We start from the raw sequence: 25,150 nt of genomic DNA, 5'->3' as shown, positions 1-25,150 counted from the left end.
GCTCTAGTTGTGACACTGGCTTGTACTCCCAGCAAACTGTGATCCTCTAGTATCTGCCAGTTTGTCTCCTCATTTTTCAGGGTAACAGCTTCCCCAATTCTCTGGTGGATCTAAGAAGAGTTGTAGATATTCTGTGCATTTAGTTTTATTCCTTGTTGTGAGGATGGGACTGACAGTATCCAGACTCTTTGTGTGTAGAATAAGAAACTGGAAATCCCTGGGCATTCCTTTGCAAATTCATGGTGAGGATGCTTATTATAATTGAAAAGTGCTAGTGTCAAATTTCCAGTCTATTCATAATCTCCATACACTCAGACAAATTTTATACATATTTATACATATTTATTTTGATTCTTGAAAGGATAAAAATTTTAGTGCCTACTATTTTCTAAGCACTTTCCTTCCAAATAGTACACTTTTTTTGGTAGTTGTTCATGTTATGAATACGTTGAAGAAAGTGGTGAAAATAAGAGCAATAATAAGAAGCCAAGAATCACTTATTGAACACTAGGTCCTCTTATACAGTTTAATATGCTTTAAATTGTACACATCTAACATAGTGCACTTTTAAAAGACTCAATGCTCCACAGTTCTTGGTAGTAATCCAAAATTAAAGTGTTGCCTCCTTCTGAATCACTGTCCAATTCTTAGTAAATACGGGTGAAAGGTCAATGGAGTCATTTGCCAGTAAGCCTGTAGACTACTTAGAAAGTTCTGCAAAGTGAGTTGGAATGAACCTTGAACATTTACAAAGATTAAAAGTGATTAAATAATACTGTTCATCAAGATATACTTATATAGTAATAGTAATAATCTATGTACATTTATTAATAGATAGTTGCAAAGAGATGATTTAAAATGTTATAAGAAGTTTTGCTTTTTAAGATTATTATAAGATGAATTGAATGGGAGGCTACTATTTGGCTCCTTCATTTTAATTTTATTATTATTTTTTATTAGTTGCTTAAGACAATACAATGATGGCTCCTTTAAATAATATAAAAACTACTTGTTGAATTAAACTGCTTTCCATGTTCATATCTGTAATTATATAAAATATTATACTTTATACATCTTTGCAAAGGAAAATTGAACTTTAGAGTAAGTTTAATACTCAAAAAATGTTTTGATTGAATTATCATTCTGCTAAAACTTTTGAAAGGATGACAAAAATTTTAAGTGATTTATTTTTGCTATTACAATATGCTCATTTTTGATGTCACAAACATTATATATTACATTGGCCAGAGATTTTTGCTTACAAATATTAAGAGAAGGGAAATGACTAAAGATCTCTGCAACTATCTTCATATCTGAAGATGGGAACTCCCTGAGCAGTTCCAATGAAAACAGATAATATATGTGAATCTGCATTCTTGAATAATCAAAACTGACTAAATGTAGCAGAAGCCCAAGTGATCACTGCTAGCTGAGGCACAAATTTGGGGATAGTAAGAATAATGAAAATGAGACCACCTACATTTATTGATTGTTTCCTATGTGTCACATGTTGTTCTAAGTGCTTTATATATATTATCACATTTAATCATACCTAATCCTGTAGCATAAATATTATTTTCCCATTTTACAAATGAGTAAACAGAGGCAGGAAGAATTTAAATAATATGCTAATATCAGAGACTGTATTCAAGCTCACTCTGGATTCTGGAGCCATTGTTCTTTTTTTAAAATATTTATTTTTTAGTTGTAGTTGGACACAATACCTTTATTTTATTCATTTATTTTATGTGGTGCTGAGGATCAAACCCAGTCCTCCCAAGTGCTAGGTGAGGGCTCTACTGCCACCCGCCCCCCCTCCCCAGCTATTGTTCTTAACACCACATTTTCAGAATATTACACTAAAATGTTCCCAATACATGGAGTTATTCTTTCTATAATTTATTAAAAACAAAACACAAGTAATAATTTTTGGTCCTTGCCACTTTTCAGAAATTTCCAAGGGTTCCTTTGAAGAATGTATGTCATTTGGTGTTAGAGTTTTAAAAACAAAAATACAAGTAAGATCACTCTGTAAACATCTTTATAGGTCTACTGACCAGTTAAAAAGCAGTGCTATATGGATTGGTTGTTGTCTTATCAGAGTTGAATGTTACATAGGCCATTGTTTTTATATGGGAATGTAATTTAAATCCACTACAGGTAGCCACATTAATATACAACCCAAAGTTAGATTATAATAATACACTAATAAAGATGAGAAGTAAACTAATCTAGTGTCAAGCAAAGTTATATGTACAGTGCTTCTTTGTTGAAACAATACATTTTTTAAAAAGTAAAAAGACTGACAATCCTAAAATGTATGATTCCAAAAAATGATTAAGTTTTATTCAGTATCTTGTGAAGGCATGTTAGCAAATAGGCAATACCCCCTTATCAAGTAAACTGGTTAGGTAGTCCCTTTCCCCTCTGTCCTCTACACAATTAACTTAATTCAAAGAGGCAAGTCTCAAACTTAACATAGTCTTCCCTCTTTTCGAATCCATTTAAGATTATCTTTGGCTCTTTTAAGAGGGGCAAGAATACAAAATAAAAGTCTGTCTAAACTATTTCCCTGAAATTCAATTTTACGTTGTAAATTTATTAGTGCTAAAACCATTTATTTGTAAATGTTCAAAATAGTTTCAGATTTTAAGGGAATAGTTTAAGATTCTAAGTGAAACCTGTAACTTTATTTTCCTTGAGGGATTTAGAGCAAGAGGCATTTGTTTGTTTTATATTTTAATTTGTATTTGCTCAGTAATCAATCTTCGTTACAGAAAAACTTAATGGACTTGAGGAGTTCCCCAGTGTTCTACAGCAGAGTGAGCTGGTTGACACAGGCCCGCGCTTGGGTATCTTAGCAAGGAATTACTCCACCATAACACATCTGTGCAAAGACACCAGAAGGCTTGCTGCCACGACACAAAGTCTGCTTTTTTTTTTTTTTTTTTTTTTTCAATTGGAAATTCAGAAGAGCTGGGCGGGCAATTCTGTCCAGCATTGGCGCTGAGAAAGAGAGCGGGAAGCTTATATTACCGCACTGAGAGCAGGAAAATGTGATGCAGGCTTGGGACTTGGCAACCGAATCCCTTCTCAGCAGCGCCTCCCAAAGCCAACCACTGTTTTCCCTAGAAGAAGGCACAGAGTCCCCAGACTCCGGCTCAGCCGCACCCCTAACCCCTTTCTCTCTCCTTCCCAGCTGCACACAGACGGGCACGTGAACGAGGCAGAGCGTCCCAGCTGTGCCTCAGCTGACCGCCTCCTGATTGGCTGAGGACAACGTGGGCTGGGGTGGGAACTGGCCGCCTGCACCGCTAGCCATTGGCTCTCGGAGAACCCGCCTCCCCCTCAGGTGAGGCGGGCCTGCGGGAGCGCGCGCCGGGCTCGGCGGGCGGGCGCGCGCGCTCCTCGGTCTCCGCTCCCCTCCCCGCGCGCCCGAGCGCGCCTCCGCCCTTGCCCGCCCCCTGCCGCTGCCTCAGCTCCTCAGTGCACAGAGCCGCCTCGTCTGAGGGGACGCGAGTACCGTCTTCTTCGCGGTTTCGGCCAGCGCGTAGGGTCAGGCCTTGACAAGCAGCGGGAGGAGAGCCTGAGCCGGACCTGGATCCCTGTGATTGCCGCCTGCTCCTCCCACCTCTGGTCTCACGAGGGGTTTCCCGCCTCGCGCCCCCCCACCTCTGGACTTGCGCTTCTTTTCTCTCCGCGTGTGGAGGGAGTCAGTGCTTAGGCCGGAGCGAGCCTGGGGGCCGCCGGCCGTGAAGGCATCGGGGAACCGATTCACCATGGAGGGCGCCGGAGGCGCGAACGACAAGAAAAAGTAAGCCCCTTCCCTCGGCCGGCCGCCTTCTCCGCTGGCGCCACGGGCCGCCCTGGGCTCCCCGGCCCGCCTCGGCGTTCCTGGGGGGCAGGCCTTTTTGTTTCTGCTTCTCCCCTCCCCTCTCTTTCCCCCAACCTCGCGGGCCGGGCTCCCCCGCTGTCCACGTCGCCATCTTGTCGTGGGGGGTGGGAGACGCCTGGAAAGTGCTTTTCAGGGGCTGGGGTCCGAGCTCTGCTCGCCCCCACTCCCGGCCGCGGGGGCCTTGCGCCGCCCACCCTGCCGCCTCCGAAACCCTGCTTGCTCTGTGCCCGGTCCGGAGGGGACTTTACCTAGCCTGAAAACCCCGGGAAGAGAAATGAGCCGCGGCTCGGTTGCCGTTTGCACCCCGAGCTTCCGCTCCTTCCCGCCCCCATCCTCTCCAGTTCCATTGAAAACTCGGCCCCGGGGCGGACCCTGCGCGCCGGCGTAGGCTTCCCTGTGGGGTCGGGGCCTTGGTTCCCGACCGAGGGGTTCGCGTGGTCACCTACGATCTGGTCCAGCCGCGGAGGGTGTCTTTGCCTTTGTGCATTAGGGGTTTATTGCGATCGCTTTAAGATGCTAACTTTTTAGTTTGCACGTGCAGGTTTTGTTTCGTTTTGTTTTAATTGCGTTGAAGAACTTGCCTAGTCTCAGTCACAGTAAGGGAGGGGAATTTGGGAAAATAGCAACATTTTAAACATAACTTCACAATTGGATACTTAACATTTGTATCACCTGTCACGAGAGTTCAGACATTATAAATGAATATAAGCCTCATTCATTCTTGAAAATATTGTAGTGAAAATGTTTAAACTTAAGCAAACAATCTTAATGAGATTGAAAAAATAGTATATGATTAGAGCAAACGAAATACAGAAGTAAAATGTCGTAATTTTTTTTTACGACTGTCTTGTTTTTCCTGAAACTGAAGTATATATCTTCAGCACACATCCTAAGTAAGTAATCATTCTGTAGAACTTAATGAGGTTTGAGTCTAAGGAGCACATTACAGAAGGATTAAGAATTGTGATTCCAGTTAGTGGTACTAAGAGCGATCCCCCGCCCCTTACACACAGTTTTGTCTACTTAAGAATTTTAACCTTGAGGAAATCATTTTAAGGAATTCAAGATTTATAGTGAGAGTTGTGGTTAGTACACTGGCTTTACTGTTAAGTCCTTCCACTCTTCTGGGAGAGATTAACTTCTCTTATCAGTATCAGCAGAAGATAAACTTGTTTATATTCTTGCTGTTTTGTAGATTGCATGCCTTGGTCCTTATTCAATGAAGGTTTCAAGTTATCATTTTATGCACACCAAAGAAAACCCTTAGAAAATTAAAAAGTGAACAAACAGTTCTAGATGTAATTCAAGTTACCAGAATTGCAATTAATATCGCAGAAGTGATTACAATGCTTTTGATGAAATGACGAGACTGCTGTATTGTAAACCAAAGGCAGATTACCTCTGTGTAGTGGCAATTCTCCATAGTATATGCTGAGTTCCTTTTAGTACAATGCATTGTTATACACGAGTCATTTCCCTTTTTATATGCAATATTGTATTCATTTCTTTGCCAATCATCAGTTAAGAATATTAAGAACAGGCTCAAAAGGAATGAATGAATGAATTAGCTGCTGTGCATCAGCCCCAGTTCTAAATTAGTTTTTTCAGATTTTCCTCAGACTCATCTATTATTTTAAAATTTGTCATTTGAAAATTTAGCAACCTCGGATCAGATGACCAGATGGGATTATATTTCTTAATATAGAAGTTCCTAATGTAACTAAAAAAACAACAGTATGTAGTGATGATTACTCTCAACCTTTAGATGCTGCTTATTAAAGCTGTCCTTTTGTAACTAAGGTTTTTTGAAAGATAAGAAATTGAGGGGTGGGGAATTTCTTCTTGCCACTTACCCTGTTAAAATTAGTTATCAAAGTTGGGATGGGGAAAACAATTTTGTGTTTTAAAGAAGGCTCAGAAAACTCAAAACCTGGGGAAATTGAAAGAAATCAGAATAGAGAATATGTAATAGATTTAACATGGAGCATTTCATGTTGGGGCTGCACTTATTTAATAGCACATGCTTATAGATTTTTAGATTTCAAAGGAATGTCAAGAGGTTCATTGTTCTGTTTCAGGCTTCAGGCCAAACTCTCTCAGAGTTTTCCAAAACAAATAGTTATTGGATCATTAAAGTAAAATCTCTGAAAATAGCCATTTCTGAATTTCCTTTTTTAACTTTATCCATCAAAAGTCGAGAAGCTTTTTCATTTGTTAGTAAACTTTTTTCTTGTTACAATTTCACTTTGATTTTCCTTTTGTTTGAAGAATCTGCAAGTCTGGTGGTTTAGACCTTAGGATATGGAGGCAGATACCTCTAGTTAAGCATCCCAGCCTTTCCCACTTGTGAGTTTGGGCATGTTAGTGAATACTTCTGAAACATGTTTCCTCCTTTTGAAATGATGATGATGATGATAACTGTTTTAGCAGTTATTGTGAAGATCAAATGAAGTAATTTATTTTAAGCACTTAGTATGACAATGCCTGGAATAGAAATCTTGATAACACTTATGTACTTAAAAATAAGTGATACCTATTAATGTTCTACTTTTCACTTCAACAACACTTAAAACTTATTTTTGCAGAACATTTCAAATATTTCTTTTAGTTTCTTTTCTGTCTTCATCTTTTCTATAGCTCTTAAAACTGAAAAAGCTAACATTGGATTCTTGTTAAAGCAGTACATCCCTGGGCCATGTTGGTATCTAGCATCAGTTCTTTTTCCTGAGCATCTGATCTATTCTAGGCATCCTCTTAACACCAATGTTTTCTCCCAAAAATGGGCTACTTTGAATTTACTCTGAACTAATAGAGTCAGACATTTACAGCATGACATATACTAGTCATGCTGTTTATTTCATCAAGATATGTGCAAGGTGTTACAGTTTTAGAACTGATATTAACTTAAAGCATTTTTTGTTCTGATGTCAAAGTTTAGATAATTTTATAAATATTAATTTTTGTTAAAGATGATGTGACAAAATACTGCCAGTGAAGAACCTAGATAGTAGAAAAACTGTCCATTGTTTTTTAATTTCTCCAGAGTTAAGACCATTGACTTCCTTCTCAAGGCAAGGCTTCGAGTTTATATTTTTTATTTGATTTTTGTGGCTTAGTTTGTATGAAATCTATATTGGTGCCCTCTTCTACTGGTATGTGTTTATGGAACTGTATGGAACTATCCAGTCGTTTCAGTGTTGCGCTTCATTCCTGTTATCCATTGCAAAGCACCTTGTACAGTTTAGAGAAGGTCCAGTCTTTCTACCTTTTAACTTCCATTGCCTTTGTGGCTCTAATGGTGTCTGGGCTCAGTTTAGATTTTGTGGTTATGTTCTGTTGTCATACGTCAAGAATGATGTGTAGGAGGTTAAGATGGGTTAGTCTCTGATCTTTTTTATTTTAAGAACTCAAAATAGTTTATGATCCTTGGTGGTAGAGTAAAATGTTTCCATGCATGGATGTTCAAGATTAAAGTTATAAATTACTGTGCTTTTACATAAATGTCTCCCCTTAAATGCAATTTTTAATAAAGTAGATACTTGAAATACCCTGTCCCTTTCTTAATTAAGATTTTTGAAACAGTCTGTTTCTCAACTAGGCGCAAATAATTTATTATTAAATGTGTTTTTGGATTGGTTTCCTATCAAGAAATTAATTTTAATTTACAGGAAGAAAGTTTGTTTTCTTTTCACTTTAGGACTAGTTATTCAGTTGGGGGATTTTACCCAACCTTCTGTGGCTTGTGATGTATGTGTTTTGTGATTTGTTCTGTAGGATTAGAAAGAATATGAAAGTAAGACAAGCCAGTGTTCTTGATGATCAGTATTTTTGGTAAAAGTATAGTAAGAATGTTTAAATTAACCACTGGTTTTAGAATTTAAAAAATAATTTATACACCTCTGTCTCTTCAAGGATCAAAATAACTATTTGTGGTGGGCGTGTGGTTCAGTGGAAAGTGCTTGCCTGGCATGCAGGAGGTCCCAGGTTCCACCCCTATCACTACAAAACATAAAATAATTGGAGTTCAATAAGGTTGATGAGTAAATCAACCATTCTTCTTCTTCTTCTTCTCCTTCTCCTTCTTCTCCTTCTTCTCTTCTCCTTCTTCTTCTTCTCCTTTTTCTTTTTTCCTTTTTGTGGCGCTGGAGATTGCACCCAGGGCCTTGTGCATGCCAGGCAAGTATTCTACCAACTGAGCTAAGCATTTTACCAGCCCTAAATCAACCATTCTTTAAAAAAAAAATAAACATTAACTATTTGTACATTGAGTTTGATATTGATGTTTTCTGCAATGAAAGTTAATAAGCCACAGCTATTTGCCAGAAATAATTCTTTTAGAAGATTTTAATATATAAAATTTAGAACTTATTAAACACTAACCTGGTGTGGTGGCACATGCCTGAAATCACAGCTACTTGGGAGGCTGAGGCAGGAGGATCTCAAATTAGAGGTCAGCCTCTGAAACTTGGCTCAAAAATGGGGAGGAGAAAAAAAAGAGGTAGTGGGTGGTGTAGCTTGAGTGGTAGTATACACTGAGCTTAATACCCAGTATACAAATAAATAAGTAAATAAAAATAAAAGTTAAGTGATTACCCCATGAGTTCCCCTGCTATAGCTCTTGAAGTGATGGTGTTGCTTTTTTTTAAATTAAAAACACATTAGTGCAAAATTTCTCATCCTAATCATTACTAAGTGTGCAATCAATAGGATTAAGTATATTCACATTGTTGTATGATCAATCTCCAAAACTTTTGCATCTTGTAAAACATATTGTTTATACACATGAAACAACTCCCATTTTCCTCCTCCTTGGAGTCCCTGGCATCCACTTTCTGTTTCTGCAGATTTGACTATTCTAGATACCTCATACAATTTATATCTTTTTGTGATTGGCATATTACACTTAGGACAGTCCTCAAGGTTTATCCTTGTAGCATGTGTCATAATAGCCCCTTTTTAAGACTGAATTATGCTCCATTTATATGTACCATATGGTTTATTCATTACCAAATATTTGGGTTGTTTTTACTTCTTGGCTCTTGTGATGTTATGAGCCATAAGTGTGTAAATATCTCTTTAAGGTTCTATTTCTTTTTAAATTTGTTTTGCTGTTGTTGATGAACCTTTATTTTATTTATTTGTATGTGGTGTTGAGAATTGAACCCAGTGCCTCTCACATGATAGGCAAGTGCTCTACTACTGAGCTACAATCCCAGCTCCTGAGGTCCTATTTTCAATTCTTTTGGATATGTTTCTGGTGAGGTTGCTGGACCATGTAACAACTCTATTTTTAATATTTTTAGGCAGTTGAACCAGTTTATATTGTGATAGTGCACAAGGGTTTCTGTTTTTCCATATCCTCCCCAGCACTTATTTTCTGATTTTTTTGGGTGTGTGGTTGCAGGGTTTTTGTTGGTTCATTTGTTATGTTTTGTTTTGTTTATCCTGATGGATATATTGAAATCATTGTGTTTTTAGGGTTTGTTAATAATCAGCAAACTTGAAGATAACTTAAAAAAAATGCTTGCCAGTGAAAACTTTAACAGAAACGATATTAAGCACCTCTATAGTAGGAATTAAATTTTTCTAGTGACTTAGGTTTGATCAACCAGGACTTTTTCAGAAAAATTACATTGTATAAAGTAGTGCATTATGTACACCTCTATTGTTCTTTTGTGGATAAAGTCCATTTACTTAGTAACTTTGTTTTCAAATATTTAAGACAAATTTAAGCAACATTTTTACAAATTATCCTCAGATGTTATCTTTTAGTTCTTCTGGTAATTTCAACAATCATTATGAGTGTTTCTTCATTTTTAAGTTTCATTAGGTCATAATATTAAACATAAAGATTATTTCAGGATATGATTTTGAAAATGTATTGTCTTGTAAATGGGAAAATTCAGTGATGGAACATAAGTTACTCTTTCTTCTTCACTTAGTTTTAAAAGTCACAATGCGTTTAGGCATATTAATATGAAAATGTCTATCGATACAGTAGTTTTTACTCAGTTACACATGCTCTCTCTTTCCTCCATTTTCCTAATAGTCTGTGAGAATATATTTTTCTAAGTGAAAAACACTATAGTAAAATTAAATGTAAGGTTTAAAGTAAAAAACTTAAAAGTCTTTAAGGGTTGGAATATATTTCTGTACTTTTTAATCTTTTCTTGTAGGTTTAAATGCAAAGCAAATTTCTTTAAATTGATCCCTTTTTCCACAATAAAATCAGATACATGTTTCCATGGGCAAAATCCCAAATAGACTGAAATTTGAAATTTGTGATATAAAAGGGAATACTGGCACACAGTGAGCTCTTAGTATTTGAATGAACAAATGAATAAATGGATAAACAAAGAATGCACAAAAATATTTTTGAAGGATGCTTTTTTTTTTCTTTTAAAGTATTCATTACCCTTTGTTCTGTATCTACTTTTTCATAGGAATTTTTCTCAGGTTTGAGAATCTGTCTGCTACTTAATCTTGAATTTTAAGTTTTGTTTGTTTGTTTTTGGTACCTAAAATTGAACCCAGGGGCACTTAACCACTGAGCAACATCCCCAGCTCTTTTTTCTATTTTATTTAGAGACAAGGTCTTGCTGAGTTGCTTAGAGCCTCACCAAGTCGCTGGAGCTAGCTGTAAACTCTTGTTCCTCCTGCTTTAGCCTCCTGAGCTGCTGGGATTACAGGCATGTGCCATCTGCACACAGCTTGAATTTTAATTTTTTTGTCATCCATTTGATATTTTCAGTACTTATTAGAACCAGGCTGGAGAACATATTTCCTTATTAAATATAGCTATGTAACATGTACTTGGTTGCCTTGAAAGTAACTCAGTATCCTTCTTTGAAGTATGTTAAGAGTGACTGTGTGTGTATCCTTAAAACAATTATATAACATGTAATAAATGAAATATAAATGATAGCTATTGTTCTACAGGTGCTTGGTGCTGGTAATATAACATGACTATAATGGAAATGTTCTTCAAAAAATGCATAATCTACTGGAAGAGTCCTCATGGAGCAGATTGTTTAAGTACAACCTTAGTGTCAGAGAGTTTGAATTAATAGTTCTTGTGCCCTGTTTACAACCTTAAGGAACGTATCTGGTTCAGTTCTATTATAGTAAAATGATAAAATTCCAGAATTTCATAGAGAATTTAGATACACTTCAGGTCTAGCCTTTATGTTTCATATAACTGCAGTGCAGCCCTTCTTAGAGAATATTGTTCACACATGAGTGAATGTACACATACCCTTGTTTGTAGTGTTATAAAAATAGTTTAACTATTAATACATAAAATTTTTCTTTTTAAAAATTATACAAATGATACATGTATCTGTTCTCATTGTAAAAAAGTATTTAACTATAAATACATATAGAGTAAAAATTAAAAGTTCCCTTCACCACTACCACCACAATCACCACTACTGCCTTGATCAAAGAATTATTCTTAATAATTTAGTATGTCTCTAGTAGATCCTTTTCATTTATAGAATTTATTATACATAATTTGGAACATAATTTGTTCTGCCTAGCTCAAGTGTTTTACATTTTTTCATTTATCATTTTTCCTTTAACATTATGTCTTGGCTGCCTTTTGTTGCTAGTATAATAATTACTTTTTCTCTTTATAGCTGAACATCTCTTGGTGTGGATATATCATAATTTGTATAGTCAATCCCAATTGATGAACATTTGGGATCTAATCTATCTAATTCAGGGGCTCTCTACCACAGAACTACATTCCCAGCCCTCTTTATGTTTTATTTTGAGACAGAATTTTGCCAAGTTGAAGATGGCTTCAAACTTGTAATTCTTTTGCCTCAGCCTCTGGAATCTGGAATTATAGGTGTCTGTTTCTGGCAGTATGTTTCGAATGTATTGCCATTATGAGCAAGGCACAATGAACATAGATGGGAATGTGTGTGTGTGTGTGTGTGTGTGTGTGCGCGCGCGCGCTTATGCGCGCGCTTGCGTGTGTGTACATATAATTTTATCTATTCAAAATCACAACAAAACATTGGGAAAATATAAATGTAAATACAGAAAAAATATGCTTATAATTCTATCACTTAGTGATAACCAGTTAACTTTTCCCATATTCCATTTTTTTAGTGTGTGTACATGCATGTTTTCATTAGCTAAAATTATACTATTTGATGTACTTTTATATCCTTTCTCACTTTTTATGAGTATTTTTTGCATTTTAAAAGTTTTCCAATATCAGTTTGATCCACTGAAGCTTAGAGGCATTACAGAGGCTTCATGACTAAAAGCACTGGTGTCAGTAAAATGACTGCATTTGAACCTAGTTCTGTTTCTAGCTAGTTTTGGCCTACCTTCTCTGTATTATATAACGTCTCTGTGTCTTAGTTTTTTTTTTTTTTTGTCTATAACTGTCTTAAAGTTAGCACAAGTAAAGTGTTTAAAATAATGCTTAGTCAATATTTGTATGATGGTGTTTGCCATTGGTATCTTTGGTATTATTAACCTTGTATTAGACACTGTTTTTAAAATTTTTGTTAGTATAAATTGCTGTGAAGATCTTAGTTCATAATCAGGAATACAAAGACTTTAAATTTAAATATTAAGGCTTTTGATAGCTAATTTTGGATGACTGCCTAATGATTCTTTAATCTTATAAGGCGTTTGATTGTGAATGTTAATAATCATAGGATACCAAGACTGGCTTGCCAAAGAATGAGAAGTTTTAAATTAAAATTCTCCTAAGAACTATTTAATAGAGGCTAACAGCATCAGCATTATTCTGAAGTTTACATAGCCTTTAAGAATTTTGGGGGCTGGGGATGTGGCTCAAGCAGTAGTGCGCTCGCCTGGCATGCGTGCGGCCCGGGTTCAATCCTCAGCACCACATACAAACAAAGATGTTGTGTCCACCAATAACTAAATAACTAAATAAATATTGAAATTCTCTAAAAAAAAAAAAAAAGAATTTTGGGATTGGGGATGTAGCTCAGTGGGAGAGTGATCCTCTAATATGCTTGAGGCCCTGTGTTAGATCACCAGCACTGCAAAAAAATTTTTTGTTAAGACAGTTATTAATAGTCAGTATTTTGATCCACCAAATCTCCCCCTTTCTAAATCAATATTTGGCAGTTTTGAGAATATCTTTTTGAAGAACATTTGAGTGCTTTTTTGGGTAGGTGGGGGGTTACTGGGGATTGAACTGAGCTACTTCCCCAGCCCTATTTTGTCTTTTATTTAGAGACAGCCTCACTGAGTTGCTAGTGCTCATCATTGCTGAGGTTGGCTTTGAACTCATTATCCTCCTGTCTCAGCCTTCTGACTGTCTGGGATTACAGGCATGTGCCACTGTGCCTGGCCATTTGAGTGTTTTTTAGTAGTGCAAATGAATATCATTTAGTATCTAATATGAAATCCTTCACTCCTCCTGATTTTGAGTTTCGAATTTTTATTTTTTAGTTGTAGTTGGACACAATACCTTTATTTTACTTATTTATTTTTATGTGGTGCCAAGGATCGAATCCAAGGCCTTGCACGTGCTAGGAGAGTGCTCTACCACTAAGCCACAACCCCAGCCCGAGTTTCCAAGGCTTAACAGTTATATAATGTTGTAGTTATAATTTGAAGCATAAACGATGATCTCTAGCTAGAGATCAAATTTATTACTGACTATGATTGTAAATTAGTTGGTAGATGTAATCCAAGATGGTAATAAGCTTAAAAATCCCTGAGTCTTAAAAATCTGTTAAATATATACCATAACATAAATCTTGTGTTGAATGCCGTGAAGAGCACATTTATTTTTCAGATCTATGATATAGGTATCTTAAGTTTGGTGATGAAGAAGTGTATCCTCAACAATTTTTCATTTGTTTTCTTCTGTTTTGATATTCCCATGCAAAGTCAGTGAGCCCACATCCTCTCCAGGATTCTTGGAATGAACCACAGGATCTTTATATCAGACCTACAAAGTGTTTCTCACAACCTTTAAGCTGTCTTGTCCAGACTGACCTATCTATTCTTCCAGGCATTTCACTCCTATGTCTGAGCCTTTTCTTGCTTCACCTTAATTTTTCTTCATGTTTCACTTCACCTGTATCTTCTCCTTTTTATTCAGTTGTCTTTTCTGAGATTTGATTGATTACAAAGTTAAAGAATAATTCTCCTTTGACTTTCCTTGATATAGGTATGAAAATTCCATTACTTTCTACTTTCTTCACAAAATGTACTTAAACCCTAGTGAAAGATATGAATAAGAATAGGCATGACACCACTGTCTTCTCCCATGCTTATAGCAGACATAGCATCACTCTTTTTCCATGGATAACATCATTTGCTTCATGATTTTATTCATAAAGTATTTCAGGCAGTTAAACCTTGTCATACCTATTATCATTCTTGCCATACTGTGATACTAAAACTAATTTTAAAAGAAATCTTTTGACGTTAGGTACAGGTGTATTCTGTTTTAATAAAACCTGCTACAAAGTTGGGAATTGATTGATTATTCTTATTGCTTTATAATGGCCTTTAAATAGGAGTTCCCTGGATATATTAAAAATAATTTGATTTGGCTAACCTATTTTTTAAAACATTTAATGTACTTTGAAAGTTTTTGGTGGATGGAAAAAACTTGAGAACCACAGGAATTCAGAAAGAAATATAATTACCTATAATCTCACTACCTAGAAAAGAGTGTTGTCTGTATTTTGGTGACTATTTCTATCTTATTTCTACATATACATATATGTGTGTTTCAATAACTGTGGAATTAGGGTTATTTATTATGTTTTTTAAAAAATATTTTTTAGTTGTCAATGGACTTTTAATTTGTTTATTTATATGCAGTGCTAAGAATTGAACCCTGTGCCTCACATATGCTAGGCAAGTGCTCTACCACTGAGCCACAATCTCAGCCTCTGTTTACTGTGCTTTTAAAAAAATTACATCTACATTTTTTTCCAGTCTAAAAAGCATGGAAAAGATTCTTAGAATTTTGTAGGATTGTGATGAGGATTAAATTAGATAATAGTGTATGTGGTTAGTATAGTATATGGCTCTTAGTAGTCTTTAGATATTGAATATATATCTATTTACCCATTATTACCTTTATATTTAAGTCTGGTCTCAAAGTAGGAAAAGATATTATGAATACATCACAATGACAGATTCTTTCTAAGACTCTGTTTTTTACTATTTTTCTCAGATTTTTGCAGTTTGTTCAGGAAATAAAGAATATGACTAAGGAAATGATTTACATGGAATTGTTGAAGGGTTATCTAAAAATGTTTGACTTACTTATGTAGTGAGCATTTAAGTACTATTACATTGCCATTAAATATTATAAAATTTTTTGTTTACCACACTGGGGATTGAACCTGGTGTACTTTACCACTGAGCTACATTCCCAGTCCTTTTTATTTTTTATTTTGAGACAGGGTCTGGCTGAGTTGACCAGGCTGGCCTCTTAACTTGTGATCCTCCTGTGTCAGTCTCCTGAGTTGCTGGGATTAGTCTGTGTCACCACCGTGCCCAGCTTTGTAGTAGTTTTAAAGGCTGAATGATATTGCATTATGTAAATGTCCTATCATTCCCCTATTTGGGACATAAATTGAATCTAATATTTCCCTTATTAACAGTTTTATGATGAATAGAGTATAGTTGATGGTTATTTCTTAATTCTAAAAAATAAAGTCACTCGGTTAAAAAGTGTGTAAATTTTAAAGCTTTCACTACTATTGCTTGTTTATCTTCTGGAAAGTTTGAACTATTGTACATGCTCTAGTAGTACTTGAGTATCATCTTGAACTCTATCATTAATGTTCTTTTTGAATTTCAAAATGGAAGCTTGGTAAGTATATTAGGATTCTTTTTATTGTAAGTAACAAAGTACAACTCAGAATACTTTAAAGTGGGGAAATGCAGTTACTGGCTCACACAGCCTAACTTTGCTATAAGAAACAGTTAAATACAGAATTTTAAATGATGTTCTCAGAGTGTAATCCCTGCCTTTGTCTAATTTAAATATTACTTTGCTTATATATCTTTGCTCTCTGCGTGCTAGCTAGCATCTTTGTATTGCTGACAGGCAATACAAAATAATATATCTATGGTATGAAAGATAGAAGATAGTAAGTGGCTTCTCTACATCTGTACCCATACAGTTTATGATTTAAAAAAAAAAAAGAAAAAGAAATTCCCTTTGTCTTCTAGTGTGCTTGTATCAGTTTCCTGGAAGAATACCAATTTACCCTGCCTGGACTATTGTTAACTATGTGATTGGGGTTTCCTGATTACTTGTTAATATCTTATTATATATTATTTGGCTGTCATGTAGATTTTCACCTCACACAGAGGACCCTTGATCAATGCTGTTATTTTAATAATGGTCTGTGGGTTTTTTTGCATATCACCTGAAATTATATTCTATAGAGCTTCTTCAAACATAGTCATTCTGAAATTGTTCTTGCCATAACTTTTGGGAAGCTTAAATTCTCTTCTATGGAATAGTGTTTTCATTTCATCTCCTTAAGAAAAAGATAGTAAAAGCTAAGATCAGATCTTGGGCTGTACTACTTGTGCCACTTTCTCACTGTGTGCCCTTGCACAAGTTGCATCATCTCTCCTAGGTCTCACTTTCCTCATCTATAAATTGGGATGATAAGAATAATTTTCTTATAAGATTGTGATGAGGATAAAACAAGATATTAACCCATGTGAAATACTCAGAACAGTTCTTGGAAAAGGTAAGGATTTCATATAAAGAAACTATATTCATATTATTATAGTATCTGTTAAGTAGTTTTCAGAGGAGTTTCACTCCCTTGAACTCTGATGAAACTGTTTGGAATCACTCAAGCCTTCCTTGGGATAATCCAATACAGGCTATTCCTTTGGGCCAAGCCACGGTGAACCTATGTTGAAAAAACAGAACAAGATGAATGGATAAAGAAAATGTGGTATTATGTACACAATGGAATATTACTAAGCTTTTAAGAAGAATGAAATTATGGCATTTGCAGGTAAATGGATGGAGCTGGAGAATATCATGCTAAGCAAAATAAGCTAATCTCAAATAAACAAAAGCCAAATGTTTTCTCTGATATGCAGATTCCAGTTCACAATGGGGGTGGCACTAGGGAAAAATCAAGGTATTTTGGATTAGGCAGAGGGGAGTGAAGGGAGGGGGGGGATAATAGGGTCAGAAGGATAGTAAAATGAATTGGACATTATTACCCAATGTACATAAGTGATTACAGGAGCGGTGTGATTCTATAACATGTACAACCAGAAGAATTAGAAGTTATACTCCATTTGTGTAAGATGTGTCAAAATGCATTCTGTTGTCATGTATAACTAATTAGAACAAATAAAAAACATATTTAAGGTTACTTATGATCAAACCTGCACCAATTTGATTTAATCTGCAAAGGATAGATATTTATTGAAAAAAAAATTTAAGTAAAGGGAAAAAGTAGCATTAACTCAACAGTGAAATAGTTAATGCTACTTTTCCTTTAAGTGTTCATCACAGCTCTAGCACCTTGGCTACAATAGCCTTTAACAGATTGTTGTGCATTATTTATTCAACAGATCTTTGTGTATCCAATTTATTGAGCTTGGCACTTTTGATGGTTCAGGCCACAGTTGAATATTCAGCTTTTTGTGTTGAGTCATCTAGAGCATGTTCCAGTTTTTAAATTTTTTTAGTATAATGCAATTTCAAAGCTGAAGTTCATGTAAAATATTGACTTAGATATAAGTTTAATCACTTAAGTATCAACTATTATAGGAGTATTATCTATAGTCATGTTTACTAATTTGTCCAGTCTATTTTTAGAATTTCTGCGAAATACAAAAAGCATTCTCACAAGACCCTCTATTCATTTGGGGCAGCTATACGGGGTAAAAATGGGAGTTCATAATCTGCTTGAATATGAAATATGATATGTCAAGAGCTTTGTAATGTTTTGAACAACTAATAATAAAAAATAAATAAAATTAAAAAAATAAATGTTAGAAAGTTCTTTATTCCAGTATTTCTCAATTCTGACTAATATTTAGATGTCTTCTAAAGGAAAATAATCCTTGTGAACCTTTGATATGTGCCCAGTGACCTCAGTCTGAATATACTACATTAAAAAAATGTAATCCTATTCTTTTTAGTGATCATTTGGTGCAGGTTTGATCATAAGTAACCTTAAATGAAGCCTTGTAGCTGGAATACAGAAGTATGTAGACATGATGTAGGTGATCCAGAATATGCTTTTTTTTTTTTTTTTACATTGTCACCAAAATGAAAACAGTTTTAAAATTCTCAGAATGTGCCTTCAATACTGCTTTAACATTATTGAATAAACCCCTGCCATGTTATAATTCCCACTTATTACTCTCTGGAGTATCATAAATCACTAGATCTATGACATACTTTTCTGAAGGTAGCTATCACTTTTCTTTCTTCTCAAGGAAAAAATTTCCCAAACTTCTTTTATCTTTTAATATAAAAGTATTCATTTACATATCTAATTTGTGGAAAGGCATAGACCATATTTTAAAATGTAGCTTCATGTTTTCAGGTGGAATCTGAGTCCTGCCATTTACTGATCATGTTTAAAGACTAGGAAACAGGCCAGGTACATGGTGGTGTATGCCTGTAATCCCAGCAGCTCGGGAGGCTGAGGCAGGAGGATTCTGAGTTCAAAGCCAGCCTCAGCAAAAGTGAGGTGCTAAGCAACTGAGACCCTGTCTCTAAATAAAATACAAAATAGGGCTGGGAATGTGGCTCAATTGTTGAATTCCGTTGAGTTCAATCCCTGGTACCCATCCCAACCCCCTAAGAAAAAGACTGAGAAACAGGATCCCAGGGTTACTTGGGAAATTTTATTTGGTGACATAGGTTAGGATGGATTAATGTAGGTCAAAAACAGAGACTCTTGCTTCAGGAGAATGTTTCCTGTGTCACCATTTCCAGACTCTTCATCATGGTCAAGGTTTAGAACTAAATGGAAAAGTTTTTTTGAGTATGATTTCTATGTATGTGCTTTTGTTCCAATCCATGTGATTTTTTTTTTAATTTTTTTTAGGTACTTAATTACTATAAACTTATACATTCTCCTTCCTATTCAAGCAAATGAATTATTTCAAGGACATGTTCTTCTGAATATACACAAAGTTTAATGTCACTGACCTTCTTAATTACTTACTTAGACCATGTAAGACAGGAAACTAAACTATTTACAAGCTGAAGAGGAAGTACAGTTGTTGGCCATCTGTATCTTTGGGTTACACATCTACAAAATCAACTAATCATAGCTAAAATATTCAGGAAAAAACAATTGCATCTGTACTATATATGTGCAGATTTTTTTCTTGCTGTTATTATTCCCTAATCAATACAATACTAGAAATGATTTAATGATACAAGAATATACACAGTTACATGGAAATACTGTGCCATTTTATGAGACTTGAGCATCCATGGATTTTAGTATCTGGGAGGGGTTTCTAGAACAAGACTCCTAAGAATACTGGGACACTCCTGTACTGCAAAGGGAAAAGAGTTAAGAGTAGGTGATATGATTTGGGAAAGCCAGTAACCCAGCTGTCATCCAAAGATGGTGATATCTTAACTCTGATGTTTGTGGCATTCATTAAGTAGGGTCTTAAAAGGTGATTTTTCAAAAAATTGTTTCAGAGAAATGGCGGCGGGGGTGGGGTGGGGGTCTGCACAATTATCATGTTCTTCAATTGATCATATTTGAACTATACTGATATTTTTGAGGCAAAGTTGCCTTGTATTTTATTAAATCATTCATTTTTGCTGTTTTTGTCACTGGTTTTACCTCTAGCATCTTATTCCCAGCAACTGCTCTTTACTAAACAAAGTATTGCATGGTATGTGTATTTAGCTATAGTCAAAAATAAATTTTCCTCATTGTTTACAATATTTGCTGCCTTCCTTGGTTAAACTTCTGCTATAAGATCTAGTGGTTCTCCAATTTCTGTGGCATAAGAAAGAAATCAACCAAGTATTTAATGTGCATTCAAGTTTTATTTGCAAAATGAATGTTTTTTTCATTTTAGATTATTTTACTAACTTATGCTATAAACAAAATCTGTTTTGATCCGGAAATGGTATTGAACCTCTAAACAAGTCTTTGAGCCCCAACTAAATATAAGGTAGTATGTTAGATAAATAAAAGAAAAAGTGTGTGTGTGTGTGTGTGTGTGTGTGTGTGTGTGTGTGCGCGCGCGCGCATGACGTTTTTACTCCAAGATGGAGGATATCAAACTTTAGCTTACATCACAATTCCCTGGAGGAGTGCATGGAGTTTTTTTTGTTGTTGTTGTTTTGCGGTACTAGGGATTGAACACAGGACCTCACTCATGCTAGGCAAGCACTTTACTACTGGGTTCCCTATCCCCACCTAGACCTTTTTATCTTTTGAGACAAGGGTAGCTAAATTGCCTAGACTGGCCTCAAACTTAATATCCTCCAGCTTCATCCTCCCAAGTAGAGTAATTGGGGATTTACAGGTATGTGCCATCTACCCTGCCCCACAGAGGAATTCTTAAAAGCACAGATTGCTGGATTATTCTGGGGGCTATTATAGAAAAAGACTACAAAGTGCAAAGAAACAAGGAGATGAAAGAAAGATTTTTTTACTCAAACTTACATCAGGTATGCTTACTTTTATTTAAAAGTGCAATATCCATGTAATCACAGTAAATTCGAATATTATGCCTTGTTGGTAGTACTGACATAGCTATGCTGGTTAATTGTGATTGTAATATATGGAGCACAAAAGCACTGATGAGCACAGATCAAAGATTCCCCAAAAAGAATGCGTAAAGGGCAGTCGGCTTTTCTTTGCCTAAAATCAAAGCCATATACCAGATTATGGCCAAATACCAAAGTTAAAGTCAGACTTTCACACATCTCTGCTGAAGACACAAAGATGAATGAGGCAGTTTCCTATCCCCAAGAAACTATAAGGGTTGTTGAGGAAGACAATATAGCCAAATAACTGGCATGATCAATTCAACAGGGAGAGAGAGAGTTTTGAAAGACAACCCCAGAAACAAAAATGAGTAGACTCTTGAAAGTTTCTTGTGTAAATTTACTAAGCCGTATATTGAGAAGAGTACCACAGGAAGATGATAGAGTGAGCAAGCCAGAAAGGAATGAAATAGGGTGCTCTTGAGTAACTGCAGTGTGGCAAATGATGAAGAGGTACACAGGAATTAGGTAAGGGTGCTTCCTTTTTAAGATAATTAGATTTTGTCCTTGTGTACATTGGTAGGATTTTAAGCAGGATATAATATCAGATTTTTTATTAATGATGCTGATTTGAAGGCAGTCATGGTTAGTAACAATGATCGTCAATGGTTCCCAAACGTCACTATGTATCACATGCATCTTGGGAATTTTTAAAAACCCAAATTTTGGGACTCTGCCTCATATATACTGAATCTGAATTTATAAAGGAAGGACCTACAGATTTGAAATATGTAATATCTCCAAGTAATTATGATACTGCCAGACTAGCATTTGTGAATATAGCATTAGGAGGCTGTTTAATAGACTAAGTAGGGGATCATCTAAGTTCCCCAAGAGCTGTTCTGCTCATTACTATATGGTGCATGGTACTGCATATGCGCTTTAGCCTTTATTCTTCAGTTTGACCTAATATAAGTTAGAACTTTGTAAAAATGGGTAAAATCATAATAAGGAAGTTGTTGTAACTGCCGCACATATGCAGTATCATGCATATGTGCAATTTAGAGTAGAATTGTATATTTTACTGTTTGACTGGTACCAAATTGAATGTTTCCTGAAACATGCAAAAAATCTAGTTTTCCCAAGTAGGAGCACTCAGCCAGGTTAGTCAATAGTCCTCTGCGAGTAGCAACACAATGCTCAGTCAAGGGAGAACAGTTAACTGGATTCTCTTATGGAAATGTGAGATTTTATACCAAGAAGTTATTGTTTGTTAATTTGTTTAGAGGTATTCTGTTTTTTAAATCCCTTCATATGTGCTGTGAAATATAAACCAAGAACTAGTAAATCTTTCTTTTGTTTTCCTGTGAAAAATGATGGAACTGAAAATGTCAGCATTAGAACTTGAGCGTTACCTTTCAGTATTTATGCCATGATCATACTAAATTCTAGAGGCAGATCTTTTCTTTTCTTTCTTTCTTTTTTTAAATATTTTTTAGTTGTCAATGGACCTTTATTTTCTTTATTTATATGTGGTGCTGAAAATCAAATCCAGTGCCTCACACATGCAAGGCAAGCTCTCTACCACTGAGCCATAACCCCAAACCCAGATCTTTTCTTACTTAAAAACCAGTCTCAGGAATGTAGCTCAATGGTAGAACCCTTACCTAGCATGTGCAAGGCCCTGGATTCAGTCCCCAGTACTATAAAAACAAACAAACCAACAAAATTCTCAGAAAGCACATCTCCCCTTAGAAGAACGCATATTATGTGCATTGGTTTAAAGTGTAGATCTAAATGTTTTTAATATTAAAAAAAAGACTTCAGCCTTTATTCTAAAGTTTGGTCTAATATAAGTTAGAACTTTGTAAAAGCAGATAAAATCATAATAAGGAAGTTGTTGTAACTGCCACACTGATCAACAAGTAAAAAACAATAGTGAATTAAAATTTTCAAATAGCTGTTCTGTACAGATACAAGTCCAGTGGAGTCTACAGCATAGATTAAATTACAGTCTTCTTGTTCTCTCCCCTCAGTGGTTGGCTGGTACATATTTAAAGGTTGCTTTGAAGAGCTGGTAGACAGTGAAGCAGAGAGCACTGATCACCATTGCAGTAGGTGCCTTTCAATTAAGATTTTGGCTTTACAAGCAGACTCAAAAAAGGCTTGGTAATGAATCCCTCTGAATAGCTTAGGGTCAAGTTTTAAATTCCAGAGCCAACCCCAATAACTTCTTTATGCCTTTGGATTTGTGAGGTTGACAAATTTTAAACTTTGTAATAATAGCCTACACTTATGAATACATGTCTTGGTAATTAGAGTGAGTTTTTGAGAAGCAGCATAGTCCAATAGAAACTATAGCTAGACTGCTCAAGTTAAAATCAAATCTTACCATTTATTAACTGTGTAACCTTGTGTAAGCTATTTAACCAGGATCCTTATCTGTAACATGGTGATGATAATGAGAATTAAGCAAGTTAATAGGTGAAAAAATGTTTAAAAAACCACCATGTACATAGTAAGCATTGTAGTAGGTGTTTGAACTTAAAGGTGCAGGCAAAAATGCCAACGAAAGAAGCAGCATGAAAAACTTCCTTGTATTTTTCTTGAGCCTGAGACTTTAAAAAGTATAGGTCAATTAAAATAGAGATGGGTTGGCAAAAATTAATAAATAGAAAGATCCAACTTGTACTCTGAACAAAGCCAGAGTTTTTCATCAAGTAGAACTGAGGGCTATTTTTCAAAAATTTTATACATTAACTTTAGTAGAAATAAATCTGATCATTTGCTAATGTTTTAAATGCTTATGGTTTATCTTCAGTTATTTTTTGTATGGGAAATGGGGTATTGATCCCCCCGGGTTATTTAACCACTAAGCTACATCCCCTGATAGAGATAGATAGATAGATAGATAATATACATGTCTTTTTTTTTTTTTTTTTACAGAGTCTTACTAAGTTACTTAAGGTCTGCCTTGCTAAATTGCTGAGGCTGGCTTTGAATTTGCTATCCTCTTGCCTCAGCCTCCTCAGTTGCTGGGATTACAGGCATGTGCTACTATGCATATTAAGCAAAAATACTACCACTGGGCTTAACTTCAGTTCTTAAAGTTACTTATCTTTATAATCAGGAATGCTTAAAGGGTTTTGGGGTGCAATTAGTAATAGTAGTATAAATAGATGACTTAATGCCTGCAGTTATTTTTTGCAGTAATCTCAAGTAATAGGCATTCTTTTTAAAACAATTGTTTATTCACAAACTTTACATACAAGCTTAATAAAATGGACTTAAAATGATTTTTCTAAATATATTTTCTATACAAAATTTCAAGGCATAATTATTGATATGTACAATACTTTTTAACTTTTATTTTTTGTGGTACTAGGGATTGAATCCAGGGACTTATGCATACTAAGCAAGAATACTACCACTGGGCTACATCCCCACCCCTTGACCATACTCTTAACAGACAAATCAGTAATGGACCTTGATCTGTACTTCAAAACAACATAGATGTAATTGATAATTCATTTGCATGCTGAAAATATGCTTAGTTCCTTCTAGTCTACACATCTTTTATTGTGTGATCTAAAGAATCGTCTTTGTGGGACCCAGATCCCTGACAAATAATTCTTGATCAGTGCTGTAATTCTGTGGTATATGACTGATAAAGTGGGCCTTCCTGTGAGTAGACAAGAAATTGGGCAGTTCAGATGCTGAAACTCCTAAGAACTTTGAAAGCTTTAGCTTAAAAAATAGAGAATTTTTTTTTTAAGAGCTCCCACTCACATGGGAAGAACATCATACACATTTCTCCTTTAAACCTTTTACTATAGGGCTGGAGGTGTAGCTTAGTGGTAGAGGGCCGGCATGCTTAGCAAGTGTTTGAGACCTTGGCTGGGTTCAATCCCGAGCACCTGGTTGGAGGTAGGGCTGTGGGGGGTGTCATTTATTAGGTCCCCTGGTTTCGATTGGTGCCTTGTAGAGTTTTTCAGCTCATATCATATTACTTGTTTTCTTGAAACTATTTTCTTCCAAAATTCAGGCTCATGCGCAAAAATTTTTTTTCTTACAGTCTACATGTACTAGCTTAAATGTTTTAACCAACAGTATTGTCCTTTAAATGTTTTAACTAACCTCACATTTCTAATGGATTTGCCTTGAAGATTATTGCCATGCTTTATACAAGTATTTCAAAAGGTATGGAGACATATATCACCATTGTTGATACTTTTAAATGCATGTAACATTTATTATAAGGATTTCAATTTTTTACCATGTCTTTCATTTGGGTAGTTATTTGTTAGTGGCTTAGATTAGTTGAGTACTTCAGAAAAAGGAAGCCAGTGAGTTTGATTCAAGTTGTTTGTAAGATTCTGAAACCTGAATCAATTATTGCATTTAATATTCAGTTTTATCCTAAAGTTGATCGATACTCTTTTTGATGATTTTACTTAAACTGATAGTAATGCTTCCCATAGCTATCACTTTCTCTCACCTACCAATTGAAGAGGGGGAAAATTGTGAAGGAAAAACATTTGTTTAGT

At 35.5% G+C, this 25,150-nt stretch overlaps 1 protein-coding gene across 2 annotated transcripts in view; it reads left to right on the top strand.

Annotated features, from left to right (window-relative positions):
• Nucleotides 1-3,450: 3,450 nt before the first annotated feature.
• The window catches only part of Hif1a (hypoxia inducible factor 1 subunit alpha), a 45,954-nt gene continuing 24,254 nt past the window's right edge, over nucleotides 3,451-25,150 (top strand). For both annotated transcript variants that reach the window (XM_046461157.2, XM_046461155.2), the window contains exon 1: nucleotides 3,451-3,814. In XM_046461157.2, coding sequence (XP_046317113.1) covers nucleotides 3,780-3,814 — 35 coding nt within the window. In that variant the 5' untranslated portion in view covers nucleotides 3,451-3,779. The remainder of the gene's footprint in view (nucleotides 3,815-25,150) is intronic.

Source organism: Marmota monax, unplaced genomic scaffold (genome assembly GCF_021218885.2).
Source record: "Marmota monax isolate L192 unplaced genomic scaffold, Marmota_monax_Labrador192_F-V1.1 WCK01_AAM20220418_F8-fsc00001, whole genome shotgun sequence".
Taxonomy (NCBI): Eukaryota; Metazoa; Chordata; class Mammalia; order Rodentia; family Sciuridae; genus Marmota; species Marmota monax.
This window is presented reverse-complemented; position numbering and strand designations above follow the sequence as displayed.